Consider the following 15586-nt stretch of genomic DNA (forward strand, 5'->3'; position numbering starts at 1 on the left):
CGGATCGTGGTCAGGGTGGTCCACCAGGTGAGCGATGGGCGGGGCCGGGGGCGGGCCGAGCCGAGCCTTACCTGTCGGGCGGACGGGGAGGGGACCGAGAGGGCTCAGGGCCGAGCGCCTGCGGGAGCGGAGCGCAGCAGAGGGTGGCGGGAGGCTGCTCTGGCTGCGAAGGAGGGAGTGAGCGAGGGGCGGGGACGGCGCGCAGGGAGGGGACGTAGGAGGGGCCGCCGGGCTCTGCGACCTCCCGCCGAGGGCCAGCCCCTGGCCTGGCCGAGCCCTGTGCGCTGCGGGCGCTGCGCCGTAGCCAGCTGCGCTCGCCGCCATCGCCGCCTGCTCCCCCGAGGCCTTGGCGCCGCCGCCAGGGCGCGGGGCAGACAAAGGAGGCAGACAAAGGCGAGCGCAGCCCCGCGGCCGTGTGGGCACCGGGCGAGGCGGGCCCTCTCCTCCCGGTGCGTAAAACCCACCTCGGCGAGGCCCCGGGGCGCGTGGGACGGGAGGGGCGCCGGGCAGCGGTGGCGCATCTGGAGTGGCCCGGCGGGGAAGCGGGGGACAAAGGGCAGCGGCAGGGCGTCCCTGGAGAACCCCCCCCCCCAACAATAGATCCAGGCTATGAGTTCAGCTGCGGCCGCGTCTGGCGGGGCAGGAGCCGGCGGGGTCCCCAAAAGGATTATTCCGCCTAGGCTGTCAAATGGGACGGAAGAAATGCCCGCGGCAGGGAAGGCGGGACCGACAGCGGCGAGGCCTTTGTAGCCTGAGAAAGTGCGCTGAGTGGGGGAGGTTCTCAGACAAGTCCCTGTACTAAAGGGGTGTGCGCGAGAACCTCAAAGAGTGATCGGACCTCACCTAGGTACCTATGGCACACTTGTGCTTTCTTTTCACCTCCCTTCCAACACACACACACACACACACACACACACACACACACACACACACACAGAGTCAGCTTCTCGCCACTCTCCTGTCCCTAACTGGCCTTGCGCGCGCTACTCAGCCCAGCCCAATCCGGACAAAGCCAGCCAGCCCTGAGGCGGCTCATCCATCACTGCGCGGGGTGTCCTGCCGACCCTGGGAGTCCCGGAATGCTGGGTTACGGCTCCCCACGGCCCCCATAACTCACAACGGGGTCAATGGGGCCGACGACATTGCAAAGATCAAAGAGTAATGGGCGGACCTGGCACGTGGGAAGAAAGGGAGGTTTCCAGTTCCAGTGTGACTAACTGTGGCTTAGAGGTTTGGTAGTGCGGTACTGCATCAGGCAAGATTCCTCCTCCAGTGCCAAAGGATAACCTTCAGCAAATTAATTTCTTCGAGGGGGTCATTGTAGGGAACGCCGGATTAAAGGCTTAATGGCAGAGGTCTGTGTAAGAAAAATGTCCTGAACCTCCCAGCCCACAGAAGAGGCTCCAGGGAAATTAAACCATTGCCATTGTTGAAGATATCACATGACCATGGCCGACACAGAACAGCTTGGTGAGAACCTAGGTGCTTACTAGATGGAAGGTTAAAACCGCTTCTGTGAGTGCCTACTGGACACAGCTTCAACTCGGGAGTCGGAGAGTAGATTGCAGTAGAATAAAAGCAAAGTCAGTTTCGCTCTGAGCACTGAGTTCCAGGACTTGAGAGAGAGCTCATCTCAAAAAACAAACAAAATACAGGCAGAACAGTTAGAAACTGTAGCGGAGAAGAGGCTGGACTTAGGGATGAAGTAGTAAGCAGGGGGGGGGGGGCACTCCAAGGATCGGGCAGTGACCTGGTGTGCATGGACAGTAGATGCCCGTTGGAGGCAGTTCCAAACGTTGCTCTGCCTGTTACCCAAGTGTGGGACTCTGTTCCCCAGGTTCTCCCAAGAGTGACTCAGAAGAGGACGAGGCTCCTACCCCATCCAGATTATGGTGACTTGGGGCCTCGGTTTCCCTATCTGTAAAATGGGTCAGTTGATTGGCCAAAGCAGATCCAAATATCCATCTGCAGATGAGAGTACAAACACACTTTGGCCCGTCAGGAGAAGTGCTCTTAACTGCTGAGCAATCTCCTCAGCCCCGCCTCTTTTTAAAAATAACATTTGTTATTATTATGTGACTGTGTGCACCCAAATATATACATGTGTGTGCCACCATGCATGTGTTACAGGTCACAGAATAACTTTCTAGAGTTGATTTTCTCTTCCAACTGCATGTGTCCCGGGGACCCAATCCAGGTTTTCTGTTTTGGTGGCAAGCATCTTTATCTATCTACTCTGAGAGTTTGCTGGCCTGACTTTTTTTTTTTTTTTTTTTTGCTATAATTGATGAGAATGCTCTAGAATTGGATATTGGAATGCTCAGCTCTTCGACTGTCCTAGAATCCTTTGGAGTGCATACAGAAAAAATAAAAGTGAGCTTTATGATTTATCAATTATTTTTCAGTGAAGTTATTCATTAAAAGGTATCAGCTAAGCCAGGTGGTGGTGGCACACACCTTTAATCCCAGCATTTGGGAGGCAGAGGCAGGCAGATCTCTGTGAGTTCAAGGCTAGCTTGGTCTACAGAGCGAGTTCTGGGATAGCCAGGGCTATACAGAGAAACCCTGGCTTAAAAAGGAAGAGAAGGAGGAGGAGGAAGAAGAAGAAGAGGAACAGAGAAAGGGACCACCTTTTCCAGGTCCCTTTCCCATGGAATGGTGCTTGCCACCTACATTCAGGGCAAACCTTCCCTGCCTCAATCAATCCTCTCCAGAAATGCGCTCCTTAATCCAGGCACTTCCAAAGCCAGCCTCCTAGCCCACGGTAGTTGGTGGTGTGCTGTTGGCCCTGAGACCAGCGAGGCCAGCACCCCTAAGGAGGGAATGGCGTGTGTGGCCTGTGTTCTAACTGGTGGGTTGGAAGCTATCCAGTGTCATGTGGCTGAGGAAGCAGCTTTGGTGTAGGTTGGAGGTCAGCAGTGGATCCTAGGTCCGGGGGCAGCTGTGTATGCCAGGTCCTGCTCTAGAAAGCCAAGTGAGATTGGAGGATTGTGTGCTGGTCACCACTTTGTGCATAGCAGGTCTGTCTCCCCCCAGAGCACCCGGGGGAACTATCTGTTGCATAGAGAAATGAAAAAGAGGAAGATCGGAGGCTAGGGATAGATAACTTGTTTGTCTGAGACGAAAGTTTGTGTGTACTAGTCTGGCTTTGAACTCCCTTCACAGCTAAAGATAAACCTTGAACTTCTGATCCTTCCACTTCCACCTCCACCTCCTAAGTGGTGAGATTAGAGGTGTATCCCACCACCACACCTAGTTCATGAGATGCTGGGATGCCATGGAGGGCTCCATGCATGTTAAGCATGTATTCTACCAGCCCAGCTTCCTGTTTATCCAGTGTGGTCCTCCTGAGGGCTTCAGGAGTTTGTGTGGGGTTGTCGGGTTGAGACAGTTGGCCTGGAACTGTACATAGTAGACCATGCTGGCCTGAAATTCACAGAGCTGTTCCAGCCTCTGGCTCATCAGTGCGTGATCTAAGGCCTGCGCCACCATGCCTGCCGGTCTGTTTAGGTCTTTTCTCATGTACGTGTTTACTTGTCTGTGTGTGTGCGCACACTCACGCGTGCGCGCATGCGAGTGTGCGTGTGTATATGTGTGTGTATATATGTGTGTATGTGTGTATGTGTGTGCATGTGTGCGTGTACATGTGTGTATATGTGTGTATGTGTGTGCATGCATGCATATGTGTGTGTGTGTATATAGTTTGGAGGACTGCTGGGTGGGTGTGGGTTCTTTTCTTTCCTCACATAGGTCCTGGGAGTTTTACTCATGTTGTCAGGATCATCAGTCCTGTGTAAATATTTTTTAAAATAAATTTATTTATTTATTTTTATGTATTGAGTACACTGTAGCAGTACAGATGGTTGAGAGCCTTCATGTGGTGGTTGGGAATTGAATTTAGGACCTCTGCTCACTCTGAACAACCACACTAGCTCTAGTTATTCAGTCCCATTCTCTCTTTCTCAGTTCCTGCTTGTTCCAGCCCAAAGGTTTATTTATTATTATAGATTTATTTATGTATTTGTTTGTTTATTATAGATAGTACATTGTAGCTATCCTCAGACACACCAGAAGAGGGCATCAGATCTCATTACCGGTGGTTGTAAGCCACCATGTGGTTGCTGGGATTTGAACTCAGGACCTTTGGAAGAACAGTCAGTGCTCTTACCCGCCAGCCCCATGTAAATCTTAATACTATGGTCATATGGCCACTAACTGACCAATACAAATGCTATATGTTTACATTTTACTCACTCAATAGCATAGAATTTTACTTTGTTTTGTGTTGGAGAGATGACTTAGTGAATTAGGGTTTGTTGCTCTTAGAGAATTCCTAGGTCTGATCGCAAGCATCCATATGCAATGGCTCACAACCACCTATAACTCTAGTTCCAGGTTATCTGATACCATCTTCTGACCTCTGCAGGTATCAGACACATGTGTGGCACACATACACACACACACACACACACAGGCAGGCAAAACATTCATACACATAAAAAATAAATAAATCTAAGCCAGGCGTGGTGGCGCACGCCTTTAATCCCAGCACTCGGGAGGCAGAGGCAGGCGGATTTCTGAGTTCGAGGCCAGCCTGGTCTACAAAGTGAGTTCCAGGACAGCCAGGGCTAAACAGAGAAACCCTGTCTCGAAAAACCAAAAATAAATAAATAAATAAATAAATAAATCTAAAACAGAATTCTATTTTAATTATTAATTAATTTTGGAGGAGGAATCTTACTGTGTAATTCTGGCTAGCCTGAAATTTGTGGCAGTCTTCCTGCCTCTGCCTCCTGCATGCTAGAACTCAAAGTGTGTGCCACCATGCCCAGATAACCCTTTGGGAATGGATCTAGAATCTCCCATTTCACAGATGAGCAAGTTGAGGCTGAAAGAAGGAAAAGGGTCTCGTGGCTAGAGGAGCATCAGGGTGGTGGAAAGAAGTTGAAGGTAGACACCCAAGTGGGCTGTAGGTGTGGTGGGCTCCCCGAGGACCAACCCACACTCTGGCTCTGCTTACAGCCCAAGTGTTGGCATCGGAGCTCTTAGCTTATTTTTTTCTAAGCAAGCTGGGTGGAGTTCCTGCCATTACATCTTTCTACCTTCCTTTCCTTTATTCACTTAACACACGTTCTGTGTTCTGTGGGAACCTGAGCTGGCCAGGCATTGGGTGGCATGTTAAGTCCCCCAGAATGAACCAGACCGACCAGGTCTCTCTCAGGGAGCAGGTCAAGCAGCCGGGTGGAGCTTTAGGGTGTGCTAGGACTGACTCTGGGCTTCCTGTGGTTGGTCCCCTTTCTCTCCTTCTCTGTTGCCATGTGCTCATTGTTCTGGGAACCGGACACAGATGGGAATGATGCTGAGTCTTTATTAATTAATTAAATTTATTTTTTACATTTATTCACTTATTTATTGGGGGGAGGGGCGGGTAGCATGTGTGCACTTGCAGGAGGCGGTTTTCTTCTTCCACTGTGTGGGTGCTGGGGATTGAACTTAAGGTTGTCAGCCTTGGCAGCAAGCCCTTTTGTCCTCTGATCCATCTCGCCCTCCCCGATGATCCTTCTGTGATCCCCTCTGTAGACAGCAACTTGGCCATAGAAGCATCTCGAAGGTCTGCACACTTTGTTGACAAGTGTTTTATCCAACTCGCTTGTGTGTGTGTTCAGCACACCGCCGAGAGCCCTTCTGGCACATCAGTGGAGGCTTAGTCCTTGCCAGGCTGGGGCTTACAGGGTTTTTGTGTAGTTTGCCCTCTCTGTTTCTGTATCTCTTGGGAGTGATTTTCCCTCCGTCCCCATTGCTGGCCTCCGGGGACCTGCTCTAGTTGTCAAATGCATACACACTTTCTTTTCACCTTAACATGTAACTTTCCTTCCCAGCCCCAAATTGCATATTGTCTCTATGGTGAAAACATGCAAATAACATTGAAAAACAGTCTCTCACCAAATGGGGATTCAAGAAACAATAAGTTACCTCATAATGCGATCTCTGTCTTACAGCCACCCAGTCACACTGATGTAGCTAACGGTGAAAACCCAGGCACTGTAGAGCCAAAGGCAGAGGTCCCCAACTGGTCCCCTGTTACCTTAGCCTCCCGCCTATGCCCTTGTTCCATCGCTGAGGAATCTCCCCTACCTCCACCCCCACCTCTGCATCAGTAATGAAAACGCTGTTCAGAAGCTGGGGGTGGGGTGGATAAAGGACTCGGTTCCTACCCCACCATGATGAAAACTCACTGCACTAAGGTCTACACGGCAGTGAGCTGCCCAGCCAGCTCTATGTAGAAAGGGCTCTGTTGAACATGGTGTAAGGTGGGCAGGGTCCCCGAGTCTTGAGAAGGGTTGCTGTGCCCACTGACCGGTGTATCAATTCCTAAAGCCAAACCCGGCATTCTAACGGCTTAAGCACGGGCATGTTACAGAATGATTGCGGCCTCCACTGGCAGCTCCCACAGTTTCTTGGGCATACAAGTTCCCTGGGGAGCTTGTTAAAGAGCAGAGCCCTGCTGCTAGCCTGCCCTGGTCAGGTAAGTCAGGGCAGCTGGACAGCCAGGGTTTAATAGGGTCCCTAGGGAGTGAGATGAAGACTTTGGAGGTAGGTCTGCATTTTGAGACCTGCTTTGCTCACATTCCAGGGTAATCCTCCCTCTGGCCTGCGCCTTATCCCTTCCCATGAGAAGGATATGAATATGGAATTGACAGCTTCTGGTGTGGGGGTGGGGTGGGTGGGGTCATACCACATTACAGGGTTGAGCTTTAAAGCAACATTTCCTATAGAATCAGGACAGGACAACTCTTACATCCCTGGAGGGGTGAGTCTAAATCAGTGGCTCTCCACCTTCCTAATGCTGCAACCTTTCAGTACAGTTCCTCATGTGGCGACTCCCAATCATACAATTATTTTCATTGCTACTTCATAACTGTAATTTCACGACAGTTAGGAATTGTAAATATCTGATATGCAGAATATCTGATATGCCACCCCATGGGAAAGAGTCATTTGACCTGAAAGGGGTTAAAGCCCACACATTGAACCACTTCTTTAAATTCTCTTGGCTTCTAGGCCTGCCATGTCACCCCTAACTCGGGGCCACTTCTCTAACCTCAGATTTTCTTTCAGTTAAACAGAAGGGCGTGAGGTAAGCTGAATTGTCACCTAGTGTCAGAACATATTACACCCGTGAGGCTTTGGTGAAAGAAGGAACGTTCCTGAGCCTATTGTACATCTATAAAGTTGGGCTGTAAAGGCAATACTTAGCTCCTAGGACTAATAAAGGAATTAATATAAGTCAGAGTTTGGGGAGGTGGAGAGATGGCTTAGTGGTTAAGACCACTGGCTGCTCTTCCAGAGGACGTGAGGGTTGGCTGGGGTGGGGGCTTTGGGGTGAGAAGTAGGGTACTGGGTGTTGTGTGGTGGTTTCAATTTGCAGTACCTATATAGAAGTTCACAATCATCTGTAGCTATAGTTTCAGGATCTGACGCCCTCTTTTGGCCTTCACCTGCACCAAGCAGTCACGTACTGCCCAGTCATAGATGCAGACAAAACACCTACGCACATTAAATAAATAGAATTCAGGGTTTGTAACATAAAAGGGGTCCGTATAATGGATATAATTCTCGTACTATTAAAATGATCTGAGGCCCTTTCGACTCCTCTGGAATTGAGTCCGTACCTCTGTAGGAAGTACCCTGGAGCAGCACTGCTGCCCGCCCCCTCCGCTTGCTCACGACACAGACAAGTCCTCGTCCGCAGGAAAAAAAAGAGGGCCAGGAACCCACACGTATTCTGAAGATTTATTGAGTCAACCCACAGACACAGCCCAGCGTCTACCGGCTGCTGCTTCCAAAGGTCAGCTATTGAGAAGAAACCATGGGACACTTAGTTCTCTAGGGAGGTCAAGCCCTGATGTTACTTGGGTTCCGGGTCGGGGTGGAGCGTCTCGGGTACTTCTTACCCTTCCCTGTCCCCGCCCCCAAGCCTGCGGATTCGCTTTCGGTTGGGCAAGCTAAGAGTCCGGGGACGTTGACGCTAGACTAGCAGCAGATGTCGCTGCCCTCCCTTGGTACCCAGCTGTGCTTGCAGCTGGTTCTCACTTGCAGCTACTAAAGAGAAATGCCCGGGAGGAGGAAACACAGCGATCGTACGCAGAGGCCACCGAAATCCCTTTATCGCTCCCTACTGAAGTCCAAAGGCGGTTTAGCTCGCTCCTTGGAGATTCCTGTCGCTCAGGCGGGGCTCCGCCCCTAAGCTCCACCCCCCGAGACTGCCCCGCCTCTCCCAACAGGGCGAGGTCCGGATTGGACGGCTCCGGGGTAGGCGTGGCTTATGGTTGTGCTGGGACCACGGGAGGACCGCGGTGGTTACTGAGGCCAGGGGATTCTGGAGTAGCGCTAAGGGTCTCAGACGGTGGCTTCTGTAGCCCGGTCGGAGATCGGAACCTGCGGTCAAAGCCGGAGCCGGCGAATCGGGGAGGAGCGTAGAGAGGGCGGGATTTCCGCCGAGAGGGATCCGGCCGCTCAGGGGGCGGGGCTTCCCCCGACCGGGTTGCGTTTCCCGCGTGCAGGGTCGGTACCGGGAGTTCCTACAGACGCCCTCCACGCCCTCCCCCAGGCGGCCAAGGATGACCACCCTCACGCGCCAAGACCTCAACTTTGGCCAAGGTAGGGATCTGGGCCTGCTGCGGGGAGGGAGTGCGGTCCTGGTTGGAGTCCTGCTCATCCGCTGTGTCCCCACCATAGTGGTGGCTGACGTGCTCTCCGAGTTCCTGGAGGTGGCCGTGCACCTGATCCTCTATGTGCGTGAGGTCTACCCGGTGGGCATCTTCCAGAAGCGCAAGAAGTACAACGTGCCGGTTCAGGTGAGCCCCGGTGCCCGGCTGGATTTAAAAACCTTTATTCTACTTGCAAGCTTCCTCACTCCTCAACAGAGGCTGAAAGCGGACAGCCTCCTGCCTCTCATCGCCCAGCCCTTCCCGCCCTGAACTCAGGTGGAATTCTCTGGGTTAAATGGTTAAGGGCTCTGGATGAGAGCTGTTCCAAGCATGCATTTTTAAGGGCTTGGATAGAAAGGATTCCCAGTGTCTGGCACCTTCTTTTCTCTTTTCATTCTCCCTAAACTCTAAAAAAAATATTTATTATTAATTATTTGAGATAGGTCCCCTTGTTTAGTCTTGGCTGGTGTGGATTCTCCATTATGTAGGCCAGGCTAGCCTGAAACTCACAGAAATTCTCCTGTTTGTCTCTCGAATGCTGGGAACAAAGGTGTGAGCCACCATACCTAGCTTTTTACTTTTTAAGATTTATATTAATTATGTGTGTATGTGTCTATGTCTGTTTGCTGGGGGGGGGAGGGTGTTCATTGAGGCAGGAAGAACCCATGGGAACCCTTGGCATTTGGAAGATGGGGGGATCTGACTCTGAAGGTCCGGTGGCCAGTGCTTTTAGTTCCTGAGCTATCTCTCCAGCCCCTGTTTTATTTTGTATTTTAAGAAATCCAGACCTCATGTAGCCTAGCCTGGGCTCACAGTTGTTAGGAAGCTGGGGCTAGCCTTGAACTCCTGATCCTCCTTCATCAACATCCCAAGTGCTAGGATTACTGGAGAGCGTGCCCAAGTTTCTTGCGTTTGGTTTTCTTTTCCAAGACAGGATTTCTCAGTGTGGCTCTGACTGTCTTGAACTCTGTAAACCAGACTAACCTCAAACTCGGAGATCTGCCTGCCTCCCAAATGCTGGGGATAAAGATGTGGGCCACCTGGGCTGGAGAGATGACTCAGTGGTTAAGAGCACTGACTGCTTCTCTGAAGGTCCTGAGTTCAATTCCCAGCAACCACATGGTGGCTCACAACCATCTGTAAATAGATCTGGCGTCCTCTTCTGGAGTGTCTGAACACAGCTACAGTGTGCTTACATATAATGAATAAATCGGTTTAAAAAAAAAAAAAAAAAGCTGTGGGCCACCATGCCTGGCTCCTGGTTTTATCTTTGGTCAAACAGTAGATGCGCTGTCTTCCTCTCAAGTCCCTTTCCCACTGTAAGGGGGTCAGAGGCACTGAAAACAGAGCTGGTAAGCGCCCTCTGTGTGAGATGTTGTCATTTGCCTGTGGCTACACAGTTTCCCCCCTCCCCCACCCCCCAGATAGGGTTTCTCTGTACATCTCCAGCCCTGTAGACCAGCCTGGCCTCCTTCAACTTAGAGATCTGCCTCTGCCTCCTGAGTGCTGAGATTAAAGGCGTGTAGATTAAAGGCGTGTGCCACCATACTTGGCCTGACAGAGTGCCTGTCTTTGAGTATCTCTCCAGGATTAAGTTAGTGCTAGATTGGGTCCCTCAGGCAGGGAGACCTAGGAATGGCTGTTCTTTGTCCAAAGATGTGTATGTGTGGGAGTTATTGCTGTTTCTTCTATTCTTGCCTTGGGATTTAACAGCCCTGTGGGGTTGTGTGCAGATGTCCTGTCACCCGGAGCTGAACCAGTACATCCAGGACACACTCCACTGCGTCAAACCTCTCCTGGAGAAGGTGAGGGGGCCCCTGGTCCTAACAGACACTCCACATCCAATCTGTTCCTCCTTGCTTGTGGGCTGACTCTGTGGGAAGTGCTCATGTCTTTCAACAGCCAGAAGCCTCAGTCTGAAGACTACCCCCAGCTAGCAATAGGTCCCAGGGTATGTAGGTCACATCAGGGATGTATCAGTTGAATCAGATCTGTGTGGGACCTGCCCTGAAAGATCTGGTTCTTCTCATGTCCACATGGCCTGTCCCATCCCTACTGGGCTGGGCCTCCTGGGTTTTCTGCCCCCCCTATTATCTTGTCCTATCTTGTCCAGGTATGAGAGTTATTGGGGAACCTCCATGGGAGCCAGACACCTCTTCCTGGCCTGTACCATTCGAGGATTGGGAGCCAGCTTGCACTTCTCAATTGCTGGGCTCCTAGGTAGCCTCAGGCAGTGCCCCGTCCTGCCTCTCCCTGGGCCTTATGCATAGCTCTGGAGCGGGGGTTCCTGTGCTTACAGAACGATGTGGAGAAGGTGGTGGTGGTGATTTTGGATAAGGAACACCGCCCAGTGGAGAAGTTTGTCTTTGAGATCACTCAGCCACCCTTGCTGTCCATCAAGTAAGCTATCACCCTCCCTCAACTGGTTGCTGCATCTTTCAGCTCCTCCCCTGGCTAGGTGGCCTCAGTCAAACCTATTTTTCCTCTTCCTGTCTCAGGGTCCTAGAGGTATGCAGACTTGAGTGGGTACCCTGGGTGTCCTCTAGCTAGCTGAATTATTAGAGCTGCCTAAAGGGACCTTTGTACCCCGCCTTCATTCTGTCAGATGGGTGGGACAGAGCTGGCTCTCTCCAGCAACAAAGGTGTTTGTCCCAGAGAGCACTGGGCGCCGGAGTGGGTGGAGGAGCACGGTAGATGGGCAACCTCTTCTCCCATTCCCAGTTCAGACTCCCTCCTGTCTCATGTGGAGCAGCTGCTGCGAGCCTTCATCCTTAAGATTAGTGTATGTGATGCTGTCCTGGATCACAACCCTCCAGGTGAGATGCTCCACTCCCCTGCTGTCGCCTTGGTTACCATAGCATGCTGTCTTCTTCCTAGTTGACTGCCCTGAACAAACCCTCATCCTCTCCATCCTTCAGCACCCGAGAGTGTCCTCTCCAGGACTGACAGGCTCTCCATTTTAGGCACCTGCTGACCGTCTCTCTCTTTGCATCTGGTCACACTTTCCATTCTGTGGGGGGTGCTGCCCAGCCAGTGAGGGAGGAGGGAACTGGCCTAGGACCTAAGCAGTGGGATCTGAGGCTGCTTAGCTTTGACCTTGCAGGCTGCACATTTACAGTCCTCGTGCACACAAGAGAAGCTGCTACTCGAAACATGGAGAAGATACAGGTCATCAAGGTGTGTGGGGGGGAGGAATACAATTTCAGGGTGCACTGCCTGGCATTAAGTGGGCTCCCCTGTGCATTACCATCTGACCACATCCGTGTGTACCCAAGGGTGAGAAGAACCACAGAGGAGTAAGGTGTTGAGTGGCTAATTCTCCCTGGCTCCTCTGAATGGAGTCCTCCGGAGACCTTACCCTTTGGTTTCAGAATCATTTTAGAACCACCCTGGACCTAGAAATTGTTCTAGCTCTCCACACTAACTCCAGCGGAGTGAGGGCCCTGGAGGGGAGGGTTAGCAGAGTGAGGACAGACTGAGGTGTAGCCCCTTCTAACCCTCACCTAGGACTTCCCATGGATCCTGGCAGATGAACAGGATGTCCACATGCATGACCCCCGGTTGATACCCCTAAAAACCATGACGTCGGACATTTTAAAGGTAAGCCGTCAGGGGATGGAGAACGTTAGGAGGCAGGGCCCATAGCTACTTCCAGGCTCGAGTCTGCTGCCTTGGGGTTGGGGGTGGGGTGGTCCTCCAGCTTTCCCCCCTTCCTCTGAGTCTTCCCAGCAGGCACCTCATGGTCTGACCAAAGCCACTTCTCTATTCTACCAGATGCAGCTCTACGTTGAAGAGCGAGCTCATAAGAACAGCTGAGGGCATGCCTGCTGCCAGATACCCAGCTGTCCCACTCCGGGGCCCCAGCCCAGGGTCCCAGACTCCAAGTGCTCTTACTGCCTTGACATGTGGCTGCCCCTTTGGTCAGGCTGCCCAGCCCTGCTTGCCTTCGTGAGGCAGCTTTCCCAGGAGCGAGTGAAGGATGCGAGGACAGACGCCATTTCTCAGCAGCCTCCTGGACTCAGCTGGCTAACATTATCCATCTGAAATACTGTGCCGTGTGTTATTGTTAATAAAGTGGCCCCAAGGGTTGACTGCATTGTCATTAACCAAACGGGATGAACAAGTGTACTGAAGCTACCCTGAGAAAGGGGCTTTTTCTCAATGTGCCTGTAAGCCCCCAAGCCAAGCTATTTTACTGAAAACATTTATTACAACAAAATGTCAGAGCTGTGGGTGCCGACTTATCACCACTGAGTTGATGGGCTTGCCCATGCCCAAGGTTGTATAGGGCAGGTGCTCATGGGACTGGGAGCCTGGCTGCCCATTAACGCTTTAGCCTTTGCCATAGCTCTTGCCTTAAGGTACCCTCATGGGTGTTGGAGCCCGAAGTTCGCCGTCTCCTTCCGATTACTACAGTGTCTTCCCGTAGAGTTCTGGCAGGGGGAGGGTTCTTGGCTGTCCTGTGGCTGATAATGATGCTGCTGTTGGTGACACGGGGGCCGTACCAGCCTTGCCAGAACTGAGTGTCCTTGCCCCCATGTTGAAAAAGGATGTAACGGACGCCTGGAGGGTAATCAGAGAAGGTGTGGGAAATCTGGAGAGGAGAGAAGAGGAGACCATTAAGACTTGCCTTGGGAGGACTGCCTGGGACTGCAGAACACTTGCCCGTTCTCCCTTAGGACCCCGCCTTGGGAAGAGTGAGTGGCGGGACAAGCAGGCAGGGTCTCACCTCTTGCCATTTGGCATCATTCCACTGTTGGAATGTCACAGGCGGAGGCTCAAAAGAGGCCAAGACAATGTAGTCCGCAGAGGCCAGCTGTACACGGAGGTGGTAGGTGCAGCCGCAGTCTGCTCTGGGGGCAACCCTAGGGAGGGTGGAGAAGGCTGTGAGCTTGAGAAACCACAGTGGCTTCCTAGAGACTGTCCAAGCCTGTCGTCATGTGGTACATTGGATGAGGACTGTGCTAGTAACTGTGCTTAGCCCAGTCCTGGTCCTGTGCTCCATTCTTAGCACTACAGAGATAAATTCAAGCATTGTGGGGTAATCAGAGGGAAGGGGTGGGAGGCGCTACATAAGAAGGCATGAGTTCCCACCCAGGGCAGCTAGTTCATTGGGAGGCCTCACTGTCCATCTGAGTCGACTGTCGGGAAAAGGGCTGATAGGGGAACAAGGCAGAGGGAGGGTGGGGTTGACCTGTGGCTCTTAGGGTGTCCCTTGCCTCACTATGGGGGAAGAGTTAACCCTCCCTGTGGGACACAGACCACTTACCAGTCCTTAACCACAATGTCGGGTCGAAAGGTGTCCATCAGCTCATCCCAGTAGCCCTCGGCTTTGAGGTCCACCATCTGGGATTTGAGGCACATCCTGGGGGGCAGAGGACAGGCTTGTCTTGCCAGCATGCTAAACAGAGCCCTTCCTTGCCAGGTAGGTGGCTCAAGGGACCCAGGTGATTTCCAGGACATACCCAGCCTAGAGCTCCTTGGGTCTGTATGAGGGAAATGGGGAGTTAAGATTTGGTTTTCCCTAGGGATTTGGTCCCATGGGATAGTATGGAGTGTTGCTGACTCTTGGTCCTGATGTTATGTTCAGTGACCTCCTGTCACCTGAAATCCAAGTTGGATGCTCCTGGACGCCTGTTTGGGACCCTCCTTGAGCTTCCAGAGCCCCCCCCCCCTCCTACCAATTGGTAGAGTCTCCCAGACTCTGCCCTCAGCACAGGCTGCCTCTGCTCCCAATCATCGCTTACCCAAAAGAGGTGACAAAATACTTCTTGACCTTGGTGTCAGGAAAGCTTGTGCCACAGTTCCCGGGGAGCTTCTCCACCTTCCAATGATCCCCCCCATTGGAGTCTATCCGCCAGGATCTCAGGTTCTCTGGGGGGAAAGCGGAAACACAGGTGAGATCCCCTTGCACTCTGCCAGCAACTGCAGCCCTGAAGTATACACTTGAAATTTTGAGGCCTTTTCTGGTCCTGGAAGACTTCAGGGGCGGTGAGATGTTTTTGGCTAGGGCTTATTTGGGCTCAGATTTTCAGACTGGGATACCAAAGGATTAATCAGTTTGTTTCTGTAGTGTATTAGGGAGCCAAGTTTAGCACCCAACCAGTCCAAGAGCATGACCTCATGCTGCCATGGGGCCCCTACAAAGACCATGTTTCAATCTTTAGAGAGTATGATCACAGAGGCCTGTGATGGAGCATACCTTATGGCTGATGGGAGTTCTTCCCTACGTGGCCGCTTACCTGGCCACCGGCTTTTCCAGGCTTAGGGGAGGAGAGGCCCTGGTAAACTGTGACCCAGATTCTACGGGCCAAAGGAACCCACTGTTCCCACAAGATCAGATGCCCTTTTCCTGGGCAAATGCCAAGAAGGCACATTGGTGTCCCCTGGGCTGGTGGCTGCAGGAGTCCTGAGGTATGAGGGGCCTACAGGAACAGGGTTAGATCCAGGGGTTCCCCCCTTCAGCTCAAGTATAGCAGAACCAGGAAAACACGAGTGTTACTTGATGGTGGCCCAGAACCATCACCAGAGCACTGCCAGTCCACTCACTATCCCTCCCTCCGAGAGCCCACACTGTTTACGTGTGTTCTGGGAAGCTCCCCAGTAGAGAACCAAAGGAAGACAAGAATTCCAGGAGCTGGGCTAGCCTGAGCCAAAAGCCATGGGAGATTTGAGCAAGGCTAGGCTGGCCAAAGTCAAAGCTGCAAGGTAGTTCTGTAAAAATGTCTTTTTACCATCCATAACAAGATCTGACGCCCTCTTTTTTTTTTTTTTGATTTATTTATTTATTATATTTAAGTACACTGTAGCTGTATTCAGACACTCCAGAAGAGGGCGTCAGATCTTGTTACGGATGGTTGTGAGCCACCATGTGG

General features: G+C 52.0%; 2 protein-coding genes across 7 annotated transcripts in view; one reads left to right on the forward strand and one right to left on the reverse strand.

Annotated features, from left to right (window-relative positions):
- Positions 1-319: 319 nt before the first annotated feature.
- Mad2l2 (mitotic arrest deficient 2 like 2) lies at positions 320-12827 on the forward strand. 4 transcript variants are annotated; one of them, XM_029540196.1, is made up of 10 exons: positions 320-449; positions 7682-7849; positions 8101-8661; positions 8740-8858; positions 10445-10516; positions 11011-11111; positions 11433-11527; positions 11815-11888; positions 12219-12311; positions 12486-12827. In XM_029540196.1, the coding sequence occupies exons 3-10, from the start codon at positions 8622-8624 to the stop codon at positions 12525-12527; spliced, it is 636 nt and encodes a 211-aa protein (XP_029396056.1). In that variant the 5' UTR covers positions 320-449; positions 7682-7849; positions 8101-8621; the 3' UTR covers positions 12528-12827. The 4 variants fall into 4 exon arrangements, with proteins under 4 accessions (XP_029396056.1, XP_029396057.1, XP_029396058.1 ...); XM_029540197.1 differs by having other exon boundaries at positions 7754-7849; XM_029540198.1 differs by lacking the exon at positions 320-449 and having other exon boundaries at positions 7587-7849; positions 8101-8313; positions 8565-8661; positions 12486-12790.
- Positions 12828-12841: 14 nt separating this feature from the next.
- LOC110322838 (F-box only protein 6) overlaps positions 12842-15586 on the reverse strand; it is a 6827-nt gene continuing 4082 nt past the window's right edge. For 2 of the 3 annotated variants that reach the window (XM_021199677.1, XM_021199679.2), the window contains exons 3-6: positions 14459-14585; positions 13981-14076; positions 13441-13576; positions 12842-13305 (exon numbers count right to left, since the gene is read on the reverse strand). In XM_021199677.1, coding sequence (XP_021055336.1) covers positions 13036-13305; positions 13441-13576; positions 13981-14076; positions 14459-14585 — 629 coding nt within the window. In that variant the 3' untranslated portion in view covers positions 12842-13035. The remainder of the gene's footprint in view (positions 13306-13440; positions 13577-13980; positions 14077-14458; positions 14586-15586) is intronic. The other variant, XM_021199675.2, reaches the window with a different exon arrangement.

The sequence above is a fragment of the Mus pahari genome, chromosome 6 (assembly GCF_900095145.1).
Source record: "Mus pahari chromosome 6, PAHARI_EIJ_v1.1, whole genome shotgun sequence".
Classification (NCBI taxonomy): domain Eukaryota; kingdom Metazoa; phylum Chordata; class Mammalia; order Rodentia; family Muridae; genus Mus; species Mus pahari.